We start from the raw sequence: 16,894 nt of genomic DNA on the forward strand, positions 1-16,894 counted from the left end.
ATGCATCTAGGCGGTACTGGCTTTAAAATAAATTCAAATGCCAGTGACATGTTTCATCAAGGCGACAGCGAACTATGAAGAGCGCCAGTGGCAGCCGCATGCTCCATAGGCCGGAGCCGCAGGGCCGCATTCTGTGTGTTCAGGGTGAACCGAGGGCAACTGCTGTTGCCCGCAAGATCACAAAACTATTCCATGAAGAATATACAGATAGGCATAGCTCAGAGAGACGGACAAAGCTAGTGTTGGTTCCCGAATATTACTGAGTTCTTCATCTGTGAAGTACCCGTCCAGCCACAGCCGACCTTGTGCACCCATGCTGACACAGCTGAATCACCATACTTCGTCGGCGTAAAACCATGAATCATGCAAACAGAAATGCTTCATATTCGGTAGCAGAGATGTAGCAGTATTGTTCGTGTCTATCCTATCGCTTCCTACTTTCAGCGCGGCTCCGCCGGGGAGACGTTCCTTCTAGACGGCAGACTGTGAAACGCCGAACTTCAGCTCCAGTAAATCTTACTAGCTGACACTGAAATGAGCACAACAAAGTCGTGCTCCCTATATTCTGCACTACAACCTTCAATGCGTCGCAGTTCTCTGACCCGGTATGTTCGACTACCGCGCTGACTGGGGGGCTGCTGTTCTTGATGAATATAATGTGAAATGCAGAATTCAGGGCACCAGCAGTAATGCCATTAATTTCACCGAATTCCACACAGCAACAAGCAACCTCTGACCTGAGGCTTGCTCACAGCAGTGGTTCAAGGCTTCGGGGAATGAGATGTCGCACGACACAACGAACGCTCAGCCCCCCGCCAACTAGGCACACTCAGGGCACGTTCATCCTGAGGCGAACATTGCGATCTAAAAACTGTGTGGAACACCTCACCGTGGCCCCGCCACCGCCCATGCGCTGCGCCACTCAACATGAAAGTGCGGCGGCGTCAAGGGCTGTGGAGCGTAGGAATACCCGTGTACGCATGAGCATACATAAAATGTGCATGAACATGCATTCGCTTCTTGTCAGCTTGAAAACCTTTGCTTTTTGTAACTTGAGGCGGTGGCGTTCATTGCACAATCAAAAGAAACCCAACGGCTAAATCTCCCACCTGCATGTCGCGCTCAGGTTTGCTGCTCGTGAGACTGATGCGTGTTGCTCAGAGAGTTCAAAGGAGTCCCGCGCCTGAACCAAGGCGCCCGAGCAATCTGTCGATAATTCCCCCTTGAGGCTGGGCCCGCAGAGCAGCCTTCCTCTCTTTTTCAGCCTTTAGCTTTGCACTCATTTCTGCGCTATTTTCCGTGGGGGTGATCATTCCGCCCATGAAACGGGACTGCGCTGTAAAAACACACACCAACCCACCATAAATCCGCAATGCACGATCTGTCACGCAGATGCTCCGATGGCGATCATCGGATAAAAAGCTGAATCCCAAGGAATACAGGCAATTCCGCTGTCGACAAACAGCACGGCCATCATCACCCTTTAAATCTGTATCAAAGCTCTCGAAATTGTGCGTTAAGCCCAAAAAAGTAGTAATACACTCCCAGACAAACAAGCTGCAAAACAGATGAGGGTACGCTGGAGTCTTTTATGCAAGATCCAGCAGTGTGCGCCTCACCGAACAAGGCCGAATTGGCGCTGAAGAAGGAAAAGCCATTATTTCTGCTACTCCCTGCGGCTACCTCCGCATTCTTCTGAGACTCCCCCGTCCCTTCCCAATTGCCTCTTAGCTCCTCGTCCAGATACCCGCTGTCATCCTGTTGCTGTTGTACTGGAGGCGACGTCGCCCTGGCTGCGGCGCTGCCAGTGCCAGTAGCCGTACAAGCATTCCAAAGAGCTGCCTTTGGCACCTCTATATCTTTTGGTTGAGCTTTCTGTAGTAATGCCGAGTTGAGCAGGAGAGTGAGGGGACCGACAGCAGCACGAAGTTCTCTCAGTTGCTGCTGCAAGCGCTGTGCTCTGCGCGACAGACGGATGCTCACCACCGCTACTCCGTCGCCCTCTTCACTTGACTGCTTTTGCTCCTCAGTGGCTACCGCAGAGTGTGAGCACAGCGCCTCTGCCTGTTGCAGCAAGTTGGTAGTATTAAGAGTCACAGTAGCGCTCGAGACACCCCAGACGCGAACAAGACGCAGCTGTAAGTCACGCTGCAGCAGCTCGAGCATCCGCTTCCCGTGCTGGTCCTGTGCTTGCTGCTGCCGTCCCTGTGGTTCACGTTTGAAGGTAATCAAGCTACGGTTAGAAGGGCAGCGCAGCAGACCCCTCAGGCCCAAAACCACAGAAAATAGGTCAAGAGACTCGAGCGTTTCTTCACCTGTTTCAGTTGCCGCTTGTCGTTGCTGCTCGTCGGAGGGCTCCGGCTGCCGCTGCTGCACAGCGTCCTGCTGTAACAAGGTCAGCGACGCAGTGCAGCATTCACTGACGACTACATCGCTGTTGTTTGCATGTTGCTGTAGGGCAGATCGCATCTCGTGGAGTTCTGGTGATTGTAACAACAGCTGCCTGTGCTGCTCGAGCAGGAGTCTGAGCGCTCCCGCCGCTTGATGCTGCACACCCGGATCTGGGTGTTCCAGAAAGTAGCATATTCCTACAGCCATCCTGGGGATCTTTGCTTTTACTGCTGGAGACGGCCGTGGCTCTGCTGCCAGCCGCTGCAGCTGGTGCACAATCATCAATGCATCCATTTTGGGTCTCTAATTAAGAGTCTGGTCGTTAAACACGCGACGATGCAGCACTCCTCAAGCCACTTCAGTGAGTGAGGCTGCAGTCGGTATTCCTGATGACTGCTTGACAGGTGTCCTTGACGTTCTGGTGGCGCCGGGCGTCGGCCTTGACCAGCGACTGCAGAGCATGAGGAGGGTGATAGCTGAAACAGGTGCGCGCTGAAGGACGAAATAACTGTGCCCACTGCTCTTGTATCTGGCTGGTGCCGACACAAAGATCGCCGCAAAAGAAAGCCAAACGCCCCGTCCTTCCCCCCCCCCCAAGGAATCTGCCGGAGATCTCTCCAAAATGCTGGCCTTTCGCCTGTCCAGGGGAGTTCGCACCCACACTACTCACCCTTTAAACCAGGAAAGCAAAATGAGAAACGAAATAGCAGATTCGCCCATCTAAAACACACCAGCGTTTTAGGGCCCTGCTGTCTGCTGCCGCCACCGCATGCGCAGGCAGGCACCAGTTCCTTGTGGCTTCGCTGGGCTGAAAAGTGAATGCTCCAGTGAATCAACACAACATAAGGCAATGAGAGGGATGGAAAGAGGGCTAATGCCTGCAATTAAAGAGTAGGTGCTCAATGACATGCTGGAGTAGCCTTGCGTGAGGGCGCCACTCTCTTGATCTTGCGGACATCAAGTTCTTTCTGGCTTGCTCTCCTGAGTACAAGATAACGCGGTTCTGCTGAACGGTGGGAGTCCAAATGCTCTAGCGTGATTAGACAATTGGCGTGTGTTGTACGTTAAGTTTTTCGTGCTCCGGGCTAACCTAAAAGCACACTGCAACACTCCGTCCAAGGTCTTTGTGGAGAGAATGTTAACTACGAACTCAATACAAAGTTTATAGAAGGCTACTGAGTATTTTCCAAAGGGCTTTCCTTCTTCCCGTGCCAGCGCCCTTTGAAGTTCCCGATATGCCTGCACAGGAACAGCCAGGATGCGGGCAGCTGCACCCTCAAAGCACTCCCAATATTTGCTGCTAGTTGAATAAAGCATTCAAAGAACACGGACACAACATTGCGTCTACTGATGTCCAGCGAAAGGTACCCCGCAATAAATAAGTTAAACGGACATACAAACGAATCAATCAATTCTCAACTAGCACTCAGTTAAATACAACCATTTTGCATAGACAGTAGAAGTGTAGCCGAGCCCGCTGCCTCTTTGCCAGCTGTAAACAAGACCAACGTCGTGCTCTGTGCCTGTAGCTTGACTAAGTTCATGCTGGACAGCAGGAGAGCTGTACTATCGCCACCTCCGAAGCAGGTGGGAGCGTAAAAAACGATGCGAAGGAGAAGAGCAACAGGTGCTTCGACCGGTGAAGAAAATCAGGGAGAAATGCACGCATACCAGCCTGAAACAGACACCTAATTTAACAACACGACTGCAATAGCGCGATGGCTCGCTGCTGTTGGAGCGCCCTTGTGTGGGTGCCCCCTGCTACAAGCAAACAGTTGATCAGTCACCGCGCCAGGTAGAGCAATATTTGCATGCAGATATAGCCGGTGCAGGCATCATAGACGCCTTCAAAATCCCAAAAAAGGCATAATGATGAATGTCAAGAAGACACACCTAAGAGCGCCTGCACATGTAAAGGCAGATAAAAACTTAGCACTAAGAGCTGGCATTTTCTACGCAATTCCCACAGGTATATAAGCACTTTCTGTTTTAATTTAATTAAGCTAAAAGCTGAATTCGACGCCTGCAAACGCTCAGAAAGGCCCCTTTATTCGGCGATAACGGAAATAAAAGGAAAATAGAGCCCCACTCCATGCATAGCGGAGGGCTTGCGGGCAATATGAAAAGGCTAATCTTATACACTTACTACCTGCAAGGCCCTTCACTTTGCTCAGGCATATATATATATATATATGTGACTTGAGTCTTCTCTGTTCTATTGTGAGAAGAAGCTACCAAGGACATAAGGCCTACGTCACTCACCGGATGTCAAGTTAGGCTGCTGTGGGAACCAGACGGGGGGCTTTATAAGTTTGCATACTCCTCTGTACTAAGACACATCCGGGGACACCAAAAAAGCCGTTAGAGCTTTTGAACTGTAGTGTAAAGCTCGCCACTTACCTAGAAACAAGATCATCTCTCTTGCAAAAAGCGGCATTGCAGATTAAAGCCGGAGTGCACAAGTAACGGTGTCCAGTTCCGTTTTAAGCAACAGCATATCACATCTAATATGGCAGTGTTTCATCATTTGCCGTCGTAGATTTTGGCAATAGTATTACATGTCAGGGTGTCAGGAGCATAGAACCATATTTTTGATCGAGATTCCGCATCGCTGCAGACAAGAGCGTTTGTGCTCCGTGATAGCGAATCGTTGGGGTGTCCCGAGAGCGCGTCGGCAAGCACATTGTTAATGGCCTTAATACACTTTACCATTAAGTCGTCTTGCAGGAGGAGCCCAAGCCAGCAAGAACTTGTAAGGCTCTCTAAGTCAGAAAACCATTTTTATAAGGTTCATTGAAGTCTAATTTTTGGTACGCACGTCAAACTACCACGAAGGAAATATAGTCAGCTTTTTTTCCTGCCCGATCGCACCCCATAGACTTCATTTTGCTGGTGTTTCTAGGAATGTCATGTTTCGTGAGGCGATGAGAGTGACAAGCAGTAGTTTGCCTGTTCGGAAAACCAGAAGCGTGTTGGGGGACAATAGCACCCATTGCTACGTCACTACCATTGGTTGGTAGGAAGAAATGACGCTCATGATCGGGCAACCTAGATACCGGAGGAGCTGGTAGGCGACCGGTCGGCGTCCTTGCTGCAGTGTCAGCCTTCTCTGCTTGGGTCGCAGATTACGCTTTCTCAGGTTCAAGGAAGCATTAATCTAAGCAACCTCACGAATTGAATTCGGGCAGTCAGATGCAAGCTCACAGAATTTCTCAACGCCCCAGCAGGTCCGAAAGGTAGGGGCAGCGGCTTGACTGCTTCAAATGTTGCCGGATGTGTTTCACTTTCTAAAGGCGAAATCCATGATTCCAAAAACACAACTGTTCCATGAAAACACACTTGCTTGCCTTCACATACCAGTCCTTGCTTCGCAACCGCTGAAGTGCACACCGTAGGTGCTGTAGGTGCTCACGAACCTGTCCGCTGAATATTGATAAGCTCAATAAAATCTTTTCCAACTGGCCGTTGTAGTGAGGTTTTAGCTTTGAAGCAGCTCAAAAAGCCTGCATGTACACTCGGGTTTGCTAGGGCAAGTATGGAACCACGTTGTGTGCCGGGCATTAGGGTACGTGGGAATTTGTAGGTAAGCGTTTATTAAGTACACTGCTGAGTACATTTATGAATCGTGTAATCTGTCAAGCGATTTGCCAATGTATTAAGTTTCTTTTTCACTGTGGCCTTGTTAAGCGACCTAAAGTTAACGCCCATGCTACACCTTCAGTCCTTCTAAGGCCTTGACATCGGGCTATGCCGAAGAAGGTTGGTCGACTCCCGCGCTTCGTTTTCTTTCGCCGATTCATATGCCTGTCGTTCAATGTCATCTTGATGCAGTGAGAGCTTCGGATTCCACGAGATATTGTGCGAGGCTAACCTCAGTGATTAACTTTAAATGCTGGACCATACAGTAAGCAAACAACCAGCCTACCAGGAGCTCGTCATAATTTTAGCAAATCATCGACCTCCCCCTTGAATTTCGCCCAATCCTGGTGCTTCACGGCTGGAGGTTTAATCGAAGTTTTTTCAGAAGCCAGTAGCAGAGCCCTTTAGATGAGATTCATGCTCAGAACAGTCTTTTCTTACTGCAATGCTAATTCGCCCGCATGAAGACTCAGCCGCACCTTGTAGAGGTACTGGCTCCGAACCTCACCGTAAATTAAAACTCTTTGTTAAGGACACCAAGAGATGCTTTCTTAGCACTTCCCAGCACACTAACAATAGCATTCAGCAGTGGCCGCATGCGCGCCCTCTATGGAGTCGCCCATGGCATTACGATTACGTTGCTGTGCACGGGTGCAAGAGGGAAGCCACGGACCATGCCGGTAGGACTCGATTCCGTTTGAAGTAGTATTTAAATGCAGTAGCCTCGCCGATCCTTGTGCTTTGCCTCCCATAAGCAAAACTGAGCTAAATGGATCGTCCTAACGAGTGAACAAGCAAATTGCACTGCTGCGCAGTCTTTCAAGATAACTGCTTCACGTCACATTCAGTGTAGATTAATGCAAGCAATTCTTATCCATTAATGTAAACTTGAAGCATAGCAAATTTGACCATAGATGGCCCAGCACATGCATCATTCTCCAGTATAGCTTCTTTAAATGCGCCGCAGTTTGCCTGGAGCGCCTTGCACTTTCCTGATGCTCCCTCTTTGCTCTCCAAGCAGCCTACCTCCCTTGAGCCTAGTCCAATTTTTCAAGTTTCTTGGTATTTTGATTGCGTTTGGAGATTGGGATTGTATGAACCAATTTTCCACAATAGAACCACACACTGATACTGGGCTGTTTCTGGCTATTCGAGAGAGCGGGCTCCCACTGGCTCCCTTTCTCCAGTATTTTAGACTGCAGACTAGAGTGGGTTGGCACAGCTCCTACATCCGTGGGTGCCCGACGTGGTTCTTCCGTTCAAGCATTAGACGCAAAGGTTGCTTTAATTTGCCTCTAAAGCCTAAAGTAGTCGAATAGTTTTTTTGGGGCCCCATCGATTTGTTGCTCAAACGCTAAGTCTGTGCCCACCGTATGACCTCCTGACGTTGCACTTGGGATAGACCACACATAAATCACTGATAAAGCAGCAGCTCGTTTGCGATGCAAAATTTGCCAGTCAAAGGCCACTATTTCTTCACCTACCGATCTACTGGTAGATCCTCATGCACAAGCTTTTTCATTTCTCCCTGAGCTTGCTTCTGCTTCATTTATCTTTGTATGAACCGACGAGTCAGGTAGTGTGCGAAGGTTTGCCTTGTGCTTACGTGCGTGTACTAATCCCTCCATGCAGACGACTTCCTACACATGGGAAAGGCCATCATTGAGGCTTCTTTTCTTTCAATAACCACGCTGTACGAAATACCGGTCCCTCTATTCCGGGGTACCATGCGGGGCACCCCTCCAGCCGGCTGATAAAATCTTCCTTGCCTAACCTTTCGGCCACCATGAGCTTCTCATCGGCATAATCTGATAGATGCATTTATAGACATCTCGCAGGATGACAAATAAAGCCCCTTTTCCTGCTACGGAGCTCTTGTGTTCCGCGAGTACGAAAACCAGCCTGTGCCGCTGCAGCAGGCGTTCTGCCACTCTCTACTTCCATTGTCAGAAGCTCTTTCCATGAATTTGCCTAAATAAATCAGATCACTGAAATTGCAGCTATTTTGGTAAAACCCAGACGGACTTTGGAGGGAGACCAGAAGGTTCACTGCAACCACAGCTAGGGTGTGAAATGAGAACAGCTGGATCAAACCATGCAGTGGGACCAACTCTAAGGGTCTTTCTATGGTCTCAGTTGGAAGATCTTTAGTTCTAGATACAAGAAAGCGTGACCAGAAACAATTGAGCGTGTGCCAAAAGAGCTGACGCTTCTCCTCCACGTGCCCAACAGGGTTTTCGACGTTAGGGGAGAAGGAGATCTAAACTGCGTGTAGTTGCACCCTATATGCACTCCGAACATTCGCAGCTAGCTGAAAATAACAATTAGCACACACGCACACAGCACGTCATGCTCTATCGATCTAGCGGCTCTGCAGCAGATAGGAGATAGAACCAGATAAATGAATCGTTCAGTTCTATACTAATTCCTAATTGCTTATAGGCGCTATGGTAGAAAGTATATAAGTGTAGCTTGACTCGCTACTTTTTGCGAAGTGCCTTCTTTTGAGAATTCCTGGTGCGGCGCTACAGCTGTTTTGAAGGGGAAAGGTGCAGCATGGATACAAGGAAAAATTGGCGAACATGTTCCACGCAGGAAACGACGCACAAATGCTTATGCGCTACCTTAAACATGTTTAGTGTAGCTTAAATACACCGCAGTTTAATGATGATTATTAAGGAATAAAGGCTTTTACTACGGCATGGAAATGGCCTACATGCCAGGCAACGAAGGCAAGGACAGAGATACCTCGTGGTGAACGGCGTTAATTTGGTACCTAAGTTAGACAATGATTGTGAAACACACGGTGCCCGTGCCACGGATTCTGTGAAGGGAAATTCACTCCTAGAGCACTCCATGTGCTCTGCAGGGAACAATGGTCAGTAGTGTACATCCCTCTCAGTCTCCTCAGAGAGACACTCTAACGAAAGCCTTGTAAAAACTTTAACAAAAGCTCCACTATCGTCTGGAAAGAGGCTGCCCTCCTCGCTTACCCTATTCTGCAAACGCTGTGCCTTAGCAGAGAAATGGCAGCTAGTTTGCATATAGCAGCACCCTTTGCAGCGACTCGCATATTTCCCACATTGGTACAAACAGTAACTTTCCATGCAAGCACACGACATGTCCTCTGGTAGCATACGGTTGACCTTGCTTCGCGTAAAATTCAACATGCCTCGGTAAAGCTCATGGAAAAAACTGGGGTAGACCAAATGTAGCGACCAGTCTAGTGACATCCGTCAGGGTGGACAGCGTGGCAAGCTCCAACAGGTGGCCCCGCAAGGCAATAGGAGCAAAGAATTTGTCTTCATGAGACGGAATGGGCGCCACATGCAGGATCCTTGATTTTAAAAAGCTTATTACCGATGGTATTCTTAATTATCAGGAAAAAGTACATGGCGGTGATGCTTTGGGCTGCGGAGTAGCCGACTACCAATCGAATGTCAATTTCTTCAGATCGAGCAATTGCCAGCTAATTTGGAGCAGATTACTGTTCCATTTGACGAAACAGACTCCTTTGGTCGCCTGTTATTTGTGTTGTCTCGGCCGGTTTTTGTTCCGTGTTTCCTGGGGAACCAAGTTGTTTCCGAGTGCGCAAAAAGCAACCCAGCTCTGTAGGGTCGGGCCAGTATTCGCGCAGTTTTAGTACTAATTTTCTCTCAGTAGACCAAATGGGAACAAGGCTTGTGCATGTATATTCGCGCTGCCAGTATCTATGAGGAAACCACTCTTGGTTCGCTGGAGCATAGCCTTCCTCGTTGTGGACTGTTTCAGAAATGTGTGGACGGCTGGTATTCACCCCTCCGCGGAGGCCTCGCGACCCAACAGTAGAAGTAACGAAGGGAACGCCGCCTGTGAATTTGGCTGCGCCCAAACTGAGCCTGGGCATCTCCCAAATGAAGGGGGAAATTCTAAGTTTAGGTGCCCATTTCCAGTTTGCGTGATGCAGGGGTCGCCTCAGCTGCAGCTGTGGAGGCTTCATGGCGCACGTGCACAGCGCGTTGTCGTCGGTTCGGATATTGACGACACACTGATCTCCTCTGGTGGTTGGATGTTCGGCAGCTCTTATTTGGGCGGAGTAGATTCACGGTATCCCCGTGGAGCAAGTTACCCAGGGCTAAGTGTGTTGATGTACCTTCTCTCACTTGGCCCGCACGATCCAGCTGCACCGACGACTCACAAAACAGCACCGCCTACACCCATGCCGAAACAGGATCCGCTGCCTCTCGCCCTCATTAGCGCCCGACCTAGTATTCCCCTCTTCAGGCCGTCGATGCTATATCAACATATGTCTGCCATATGCGCAAATGGAGCAAGGCAGGCTACAGGAGATCCGAAGGCCACCTGGAAGGCCGGGAACGAAAACAGGGTTATGCTATCGTCACTGCGAAGTATGCTCGACACTCTGTCATTAGAGTAACCATGCGCAGCTTAGTGTTCCTATCAGGAAACTTCGATAGCATTGCTCTGCGGTGTAACAAAGAACAAGACAAGTGCAAGTGCCTTTTATGTTCCCATTCTTGCCGGACTCGAACTACCCTTCGTTTACATTTACTGCGGCAGGCGAAGCCTTACTTGCAGAAGAAAAACTTGATTTTTTGTTGAACTTGAGCGCCTCGAACGAGGCCAACGGGGTACATGAGAACGACGATGGGCATGTAGGATCTGACGACACCGTCCTTGTATTCTTTGGCGACACAGGCTACAAGTCAGTGGGAAATTTCTTTTGGGGGGGGGGAGGAGGGGGGTTAAAAGTAAAGTGATGCCACACATATGGAAAGTTGGGGCCTCGAGGTGAGGAACAAGGTTTTTCAAGGCAGTTTATGCCACTGCTACAAGGCGAAATCGTGTGCATTTCAGGGATATCGAAACTATGATTGGAATGGCGGTAATAGGAGGTCGATTTATTGGGGGATTTCTTCATCTGGTGCACGCCGGGGAGGAAGGGCCGGTTCCCTTTGCCAGGAATAGTCGTACACGCAAGATGATTGAAGGCATTCAGAAATTTGGAATAGAGTACGTTAGACTAGCTTCGCCGGGGAATTTCATTTTATGCAGGCAGAATCTGATACAGAATCCAGCTCGTCTATTTGGATGCTGTGAGGGTCATGCTTTCTGCTCTATGCTAACATGGTTCGATTGTCCAGTGTATGAAAATGCGTGTACGCCTGTTCGTGCCTTTCCGCGGATGCATATATGTGTGGATGTGCAGATATAGGGGTCGGGTTTTGGAGGCAGTGCAGCTTGCGTTCAGTGTGCGCATGACTCGTAAAGAGTCGTCCCCTGATCAATCATGTGATTGCAAACAGTTGAGCCGGAGTGAGGCCTTTGCGGTGGCAACACTGATTGGGGATAAGGTGCGCGACCTGTTGCGCCTGTATTCGGTCCGCTGGGTGAGAAGCAGGGATACCTTCAAGGCCAGCAATTACGCAGACCCCATTGTGCCGGTAATTTTCATTAAATGCCACCGAGTGTACATGAAGCAGGCCAAGCAAATTCCACTGACGGCAAGCCGGCGCTTGCTGTCTTCTGGTGCGGAAGTTAGCGTTCACTTCCGAGCACGTGCGCCTGTCGATCCACAAGACCTCGGTGTCCCCATAATGCCCTATCGTACTGCGGTGGCTGCCTCCACCCAAGCTCTTGTCCTTGGTCTAATAAGTCATCAGGAGGCAGTCAGAGTCGCGCAAACGGTAGGTGCCCAACTATATTCTACAAATACAATCTAAAACACCCGTGCTGCAGCCCTGCCTGCCCTCATGTCCCAGCGATCCTTGCTGCACCGGAGCAGCCTGTCGAGCAAACTGCCTCCGTTGACCCCGAGAGCATCAAGTGTATCACTGCTGTGTCTTGATGCTGATGGCAGGCGCTGAAGGAGCTGCGTGCGCAGGGCCCGATAACGCATTCGGATTGGCTGCCAGCCTTACTGGATCACTTTTATGAAGCGCGGGCACTTTTGTGGGTACTGCAAGCACCGTACAGGTTGGAAACTGACATGGATTTGATGCACAAACGAATGCAGGCACTGGTTACAGAGCTCGCCTCTTTGGTGGTCCGCTCCCAGAGCGTCGCTCAAGCTCCTCTTCGGGACGAGGAGTGCGCGGAGCATTGGCAAAAGCGACTACACAGTGACGTGCCATTCCAGTGGGAGTTTCAAGCCTTTTCCAGGATGTTCATCCTGTTCTTCTGCAAATTTGACCTGCAGATCAATAATCTCCAGGACGCCGGTGCGGAAGAAGTTGAACACCTGGCATCCGCACTGGGCCAGGCTGTTCTGGAAGGGCTGGCCATATGTTCTGAACTAGTCGAGCTTACGGGAGAGGACAAATTGCCAGAGACTGTCTTTGACGGAATCAACGTTTCTCCGCCAGACTATGATATAGAGAAGGACAGCTCTGAACAATGCACATGGAGGGGGAGGTCACCTACCGCGAGTGTTTTCAATTTGTTTTTCAAACGTCTCTGTGCTGAGTTGCCTAAATTTGTTTGTACCATATTGCGCCAGCGGCTCTTAGAGGAGGGCTTTCTTGCAGAACTCGCCATCGTCGTCGAGTGGCGGGCCTCTGGGGCCACACTGCCCTTGCGACTGCACGCATTCGACCTTGTGCTTCCCCCCCCCAGCGAGAGAACAAGTAAGTTCTACAGATAGCCCACAGTGCAAGCAGTTGCATACATGGTTGCGGTGGGCCGCGAGTTGCGTGAGGTGAAACTCTGGCCAGAGGACTTCCTCAGCGATGCCATCCAGCAGCTTTAGGCACCATGTGATGGCTCAGCCCCACTGAGGCTTGAGCTCCACGCCTTCAGTAATTTTACTGTGCTTTCAGGCTGATTTTCATCGGTGATCATGCTTGTAATGGGTTTGTAGGGAACTGGCGTAGAGCTGTGCATTGGGTCAGCTGTGTTGGCTGGTTGCCTTTGGGATTCTATGCATCACGTTCGCAGGTCAATTCACCAAAAGCCACCGCCAGCTGGAGACACTTTTAGGTGAAGACGCAAAAGGTGGATTTATAAGCAAACCTCTCGCTCACTTTCCCACCTACGTTATTGACCAGTCGGGTGCTGCTTGGAGTGAATTAGCAGAGGCGTTAAAATTCGCTCAGCAGTGCATGATTTGGGCGTCCGAAAAAGATGATTTTGATGTTGGTACAGCCAGCGGGTTTGGCCCAACTGAAGTGCTTAAAACCAATGAATAGTTTTGGAATGCGCACAAATTAGCGTAGCCAAAAAGTACCATGGCGTTATACACTGCTCCTATGCATTCCACTGCAACATAGCATTGTATGGAGTTATGCAGAGCAACAGACAGCGCTGCAGTCTTTGCAAGTGGGCACAGGAAAGATGAGCCGCTTCCTTTCGCTAGTCAGCACCGCATACCCACCCTACTGCCTACTCCGTTAGTGGCAGACGGGAAATCAACATGAGCATCCCCAAATGGTCATTTAAATGGGTAAAGGCGTGTCCAAAATAATACCTTTCACGAAATGTGCGGTGATTTCGGTGCCAGTTACATCCACTGGCAGGTGAGAGGATACGCAAAAGGGCACCCAGTCGATGGGCAGTTCACTCGCGTCCAAGCTTTGCTATCCACTTGAGCAAAAACGGACGGCTGATTCGGCGCGTACTCCCTGGTTCAGATCTATAGCGCTTCGGTGAAAAAACAGTCGCCTGCAAGGTGAAAACGAGGCACTTCAAGATCACCATTTGCACTAGCAGGAGCAAAACATCGACCGACCATAGCCATTGGATAGCGCTGCCCGTGTGGCCGTAGGCCCTCCCAGCAATGCCGAATGTATGGTATACTTCCTCCTTGCTACGTAGTGGTAAATTGCCGCTTGTTGCTGAGGGATCGTGCTGAAAATCGTGTGACTCCAGAATACAGATGGTTAGCGCTTCGAAAACAAGAAAGAATGGGCTAAAGTATGCAATCCAGCCGATTCCGGCGGCAAGCGATGCAGGATTCGTTGTGAAGCCGTTGACAAACATCAGTAGTATGAGCATCAGCGTCGAAGATGCATTTGCCTCCGCAAACGATTTACTGGCCAGGGAGCAGATAGCCGTCATTACATCGCAAATAACAAATCCCAACGAGCCAACAAAATAGGATACGAGCAATGGTACAAAGGGGAAACGAAATAACAACCACATAATAGTGACAAGCACTGCATCACCCAACAAGACAAAGAAATTGGCGACCAGGGATGTGCCAAGCATATATGGGATGGGAGAGTAGTAGCCGTCACTAATCTCTATTCGATATTGTGCCTTTTGTTGTACATAGAGCGGCACCGTCCACAGCGCAGTCGATATAAGGCTTAAAATCATTAAGAAGAGCGCCGAAAGCTGATAATATACTGATGCACGGTTCTGGACATCGAAGAAAACTCCTCCAATCACCAATCCTTGCACAACAGCGTCGCCCATAATCGCACCCAGCGTGGTATGATCCCGCAGCCACAGGCGAAAGGCACGCTTCGTTACCTCAAGAAACTGAATGCATGGGCCGGCAGTTTCCACGTCTTCAACCTGAGGACAGCATGCCCACACACACGCACCTGGCGTTCTCATTGCAGCAGGAACCCCTCAAGATCTCTTCTAAATGGCACCCAAGAAGGGGCGAATGGGTTCAGAGTGGCCCTAATCCAACTCTTTGTCGAGGGAGGAAAGCGCACAATCTCGTCCATGGCTGGAGGAGGATGTTCGTGAGCGTGGCGAACTCTAGCTTCGACTAGTGGTTTCATCAGTTCATCATAGATATCCGCAAGTTCACTAGCGTGCTTTCCACTTTGAGAGACAAGGTCCAGGTAAAAGTCTGCAGGGTTCTGATGAACAGGGCAGGGGAAGCCCAAGGCATTGAAGTATTCGAGTGCCGCGTCTACACGACCGTTATAGACACATCGGCCTTCGTAGCTTAGCAGCAACAGGTGGTCGAAACATCCCAGAATGGTGTGAGAAGGCTGATGAACAACTGCCACAATCGCCATGCCGCATTCCACGCTGAGCCGGCGGAGGGCGCCAACGACCATTTGCGCATCTGCCGCTGAGAGGCCAGTGGTGGGTTCGTCGCACAGCAAGATCTTAGCATCACTCATCAAGCCTACAAACATGCTCAAAATGCAGCACAAGAGCTCTGGAACAAAAAACAGACGCACTAATGAGACGATAAAAGTCCCCTGGCTGCACAGGGGGCTGCTTCCTCCAGGCTAGCAGTTATTCAGCGCACCTATACCAAGCGCCAGCCGCCGTTTCTGGCCTCCAGATATCCCACTCTGTGTAGCGCTGCCCACGCGACTTCGCTGCACGCCGTCAAGGCCCAAAATATGAAGGGCACGCTGCACAGCTTCGTGTTCTTTTTCGCGCCTCTTCTCCGGCCCCCATTCACGCGGAATCGCTTTGCGGAGGCGATATGAAAACTGTAGACATTCAATTACTTTTTCATTCCCATCGAAGACATCGTCTTGAGTCACATACGACGAAAGCTGAAAAAGCTCACAAAACGCGCAGCATGGCGAGGCCCTGAACACTGCGACACATAACAGGAAGGCCTTGGCGGCGCACATACGCTACCCGCCCGCTTTCTACGGCGGCACAGGGTGGCCTTTTTCTGCCACTACCTCGACGCGGAACTGAAGACCCCCCTTTTCCCTACCCCCCCGCCTTCCCCCCCCAAAAGTGGCAATGCTAACACGGCACGCTGTGCCGGGGCGTTCGCATGACGCACCCGGTCAAACGCTTTCGTCCGCCGACGTCCATTCAAACAAACGCGACCAGTGTGAGGGATACCAGTGGTTCCGCTCATGATGTTCATCAATGTTGTTTTCCCGCAGCCACTGGGTCCCATAATGGCCACCAGTGACCCTGCAAAGCACGGAGATGCAGGAAACAGCGCACACGCATGCACCTCCACCCCCGATGAGCGAAACGCCACGCCACAGCAGTGACCATGAGGGTGTGCTACGAACGAAGTGCGCTCGCTCGGCATGCAGAGAGCTTGTGAGGGCTGTACCTAGGCATTCCCAAGAAACTGACGGAGGAACCACGCACCTGATCGGCATACAGCTGAGACATCGTGAAGTACGCGCTCCGCAGGCAATGCGTCTACGCGTTTAAACCCTCCCGTTTTACACAACGTTTTCCAGTCAGCTCGACGCCTCTTGGAATAAAAAGGAACTCGATCTAACAGGCTGCTTGGGGGTTCCAGCGAGCACGAAATGCGATCGAGAGTTAACTCAAGCTGCTGATGTTCCTGCACGAGCAGGTTGACGCAGCACAACCTAAAAAAGACATTTAGTGGGTCTTGACACGAGCTGTCTGATGAGTAGCAGGTCGTGACCCTGTATCCCAACTCGTGGTAGCAAACACGCAGCGCTCAGTTGCCCATTCTTCGCTTCCCACCTGATCTAGGACCTCATTTTCGTCAAACTGAACCGCTTTAGCCGCAGCGTCCATCTGTTGTTCCGTAAATGCGCGCGGTGTATTTGACGGGCCAAGTCCGTGAGGAACGGCATGGACTACCTGCAGTCATATGGCTCGCAACAGAAAAGCCCAGCCACAATACAAATACCGCCGGCACAACGCAGTGCAACGCTTCTCATCACTGGTCACTGTGGCACTCATTGCGCCAGCTAGCTTCGTCCACCCGCGGCGACAACCGAAGGCTCACCGTTTGCTCATCCATAGCAGAGCCCCCATTGAAATTAGGCGGCAGGCGAGTATCCAGGGTGTTCATTGGACAAACAGGGGTCTCCTATTTGAGAGGAGTGTTGCAGTCCTTCTGCGCAAAGGCGCTCAATCAGTAACCACGAGGCCAGCAACAACGGATGAGCCTGGTCCAGTGCGGAATGTGGGGTCGGGAAGGTCGCAGCTCTGCCCG

General features: G+C 50.5%; 3 protein-coding genes across 3 annotated transcripts; 1 reads left to right on the plus strand and 2 right to left on the minus strand.

Annotated features, from left to right (window-relative positions):
• Positions 1-1,166: 1,166 nt before the first annotated feature.
• Positions 1,167-2,685, minus strand: LOC34621901. The gene is made up of 2 exons (XM_022735088.1): positions 1,620-2,685; positions 1,167-1,336 (listed from the first exon to the last, which is right to left on the minus strand). Exons 1-2 carry the CDS (start codon positions 2,683-2,685, stop codon positions 1,167-1,169), a joined length of 1,236 nt encoding a protein of 411 aa, XP_022590924.1.
• Positions 2,686-9,742: 7,057 nt separating this feature from the next.
• Positions 9,743-13,217, plus strand: LOC34621902. The gene is made up of 7 exons (XM_026335282.1): positions 9,743-10,418; positions 10,591-10,728; positions 10,848-11,043; positions 11,246-11,717; positions 11,903-12,454; positions 12,558-12,656; positions 12,993-13,217. The coding sequence occupies exons 1-7, from the start codon at positions 9,743-9,745 to the stop codon at positions 13,215-13,217; spliced, it is 2,358 nt and encodes a 785-aa protein (XP_026191067.1).
• Positions 13,218-13,584: 367 nt separating this feature from the next.
• On the minus strand, positions 13,585-16,699 carry LOC34621903 (uncharacterized ABC transporter ATP-binding protein/permease YOL075C). The gene is made up of 7 exons (XM_026335294.1): positions 16,685-16,699; positions 16,417-16,536; positions 16,066-16,267; positions 15,739-15,879; positions 15,245-15,478; positions 14,694-15,118; positions 13,585-14,547 (listed from the first exon to the last, which is right to left on the minus strand). Exons 1-7 carry the CDS (start codon positions 16,697-16,699, stop codon positions 13,585-13,587), a joined length of 2,100 nt encoding a protein of 699 aa, XP_026191079.1.
• Positions 16,700-16,894: the final 195 nt, after the last annotated feature.

Source organism: Cyclospora cayetanensis, unplaced genomic scaffold (genome assembly GCF_002999335.1).
Source record: "Cyclospora cayetanensis isolate NF1_C8 unplaced genomic scaffold, CcayRef3 CcayRef3_contig_112, whole genome shotgun sequence".
Taxonomy (NCBI): Eukaryota; Apicomplexa; class Conoidasida; order Eucoccidiorida; family Eimeriidae; genus Cyclospora; species Cyclospora cayetanensis.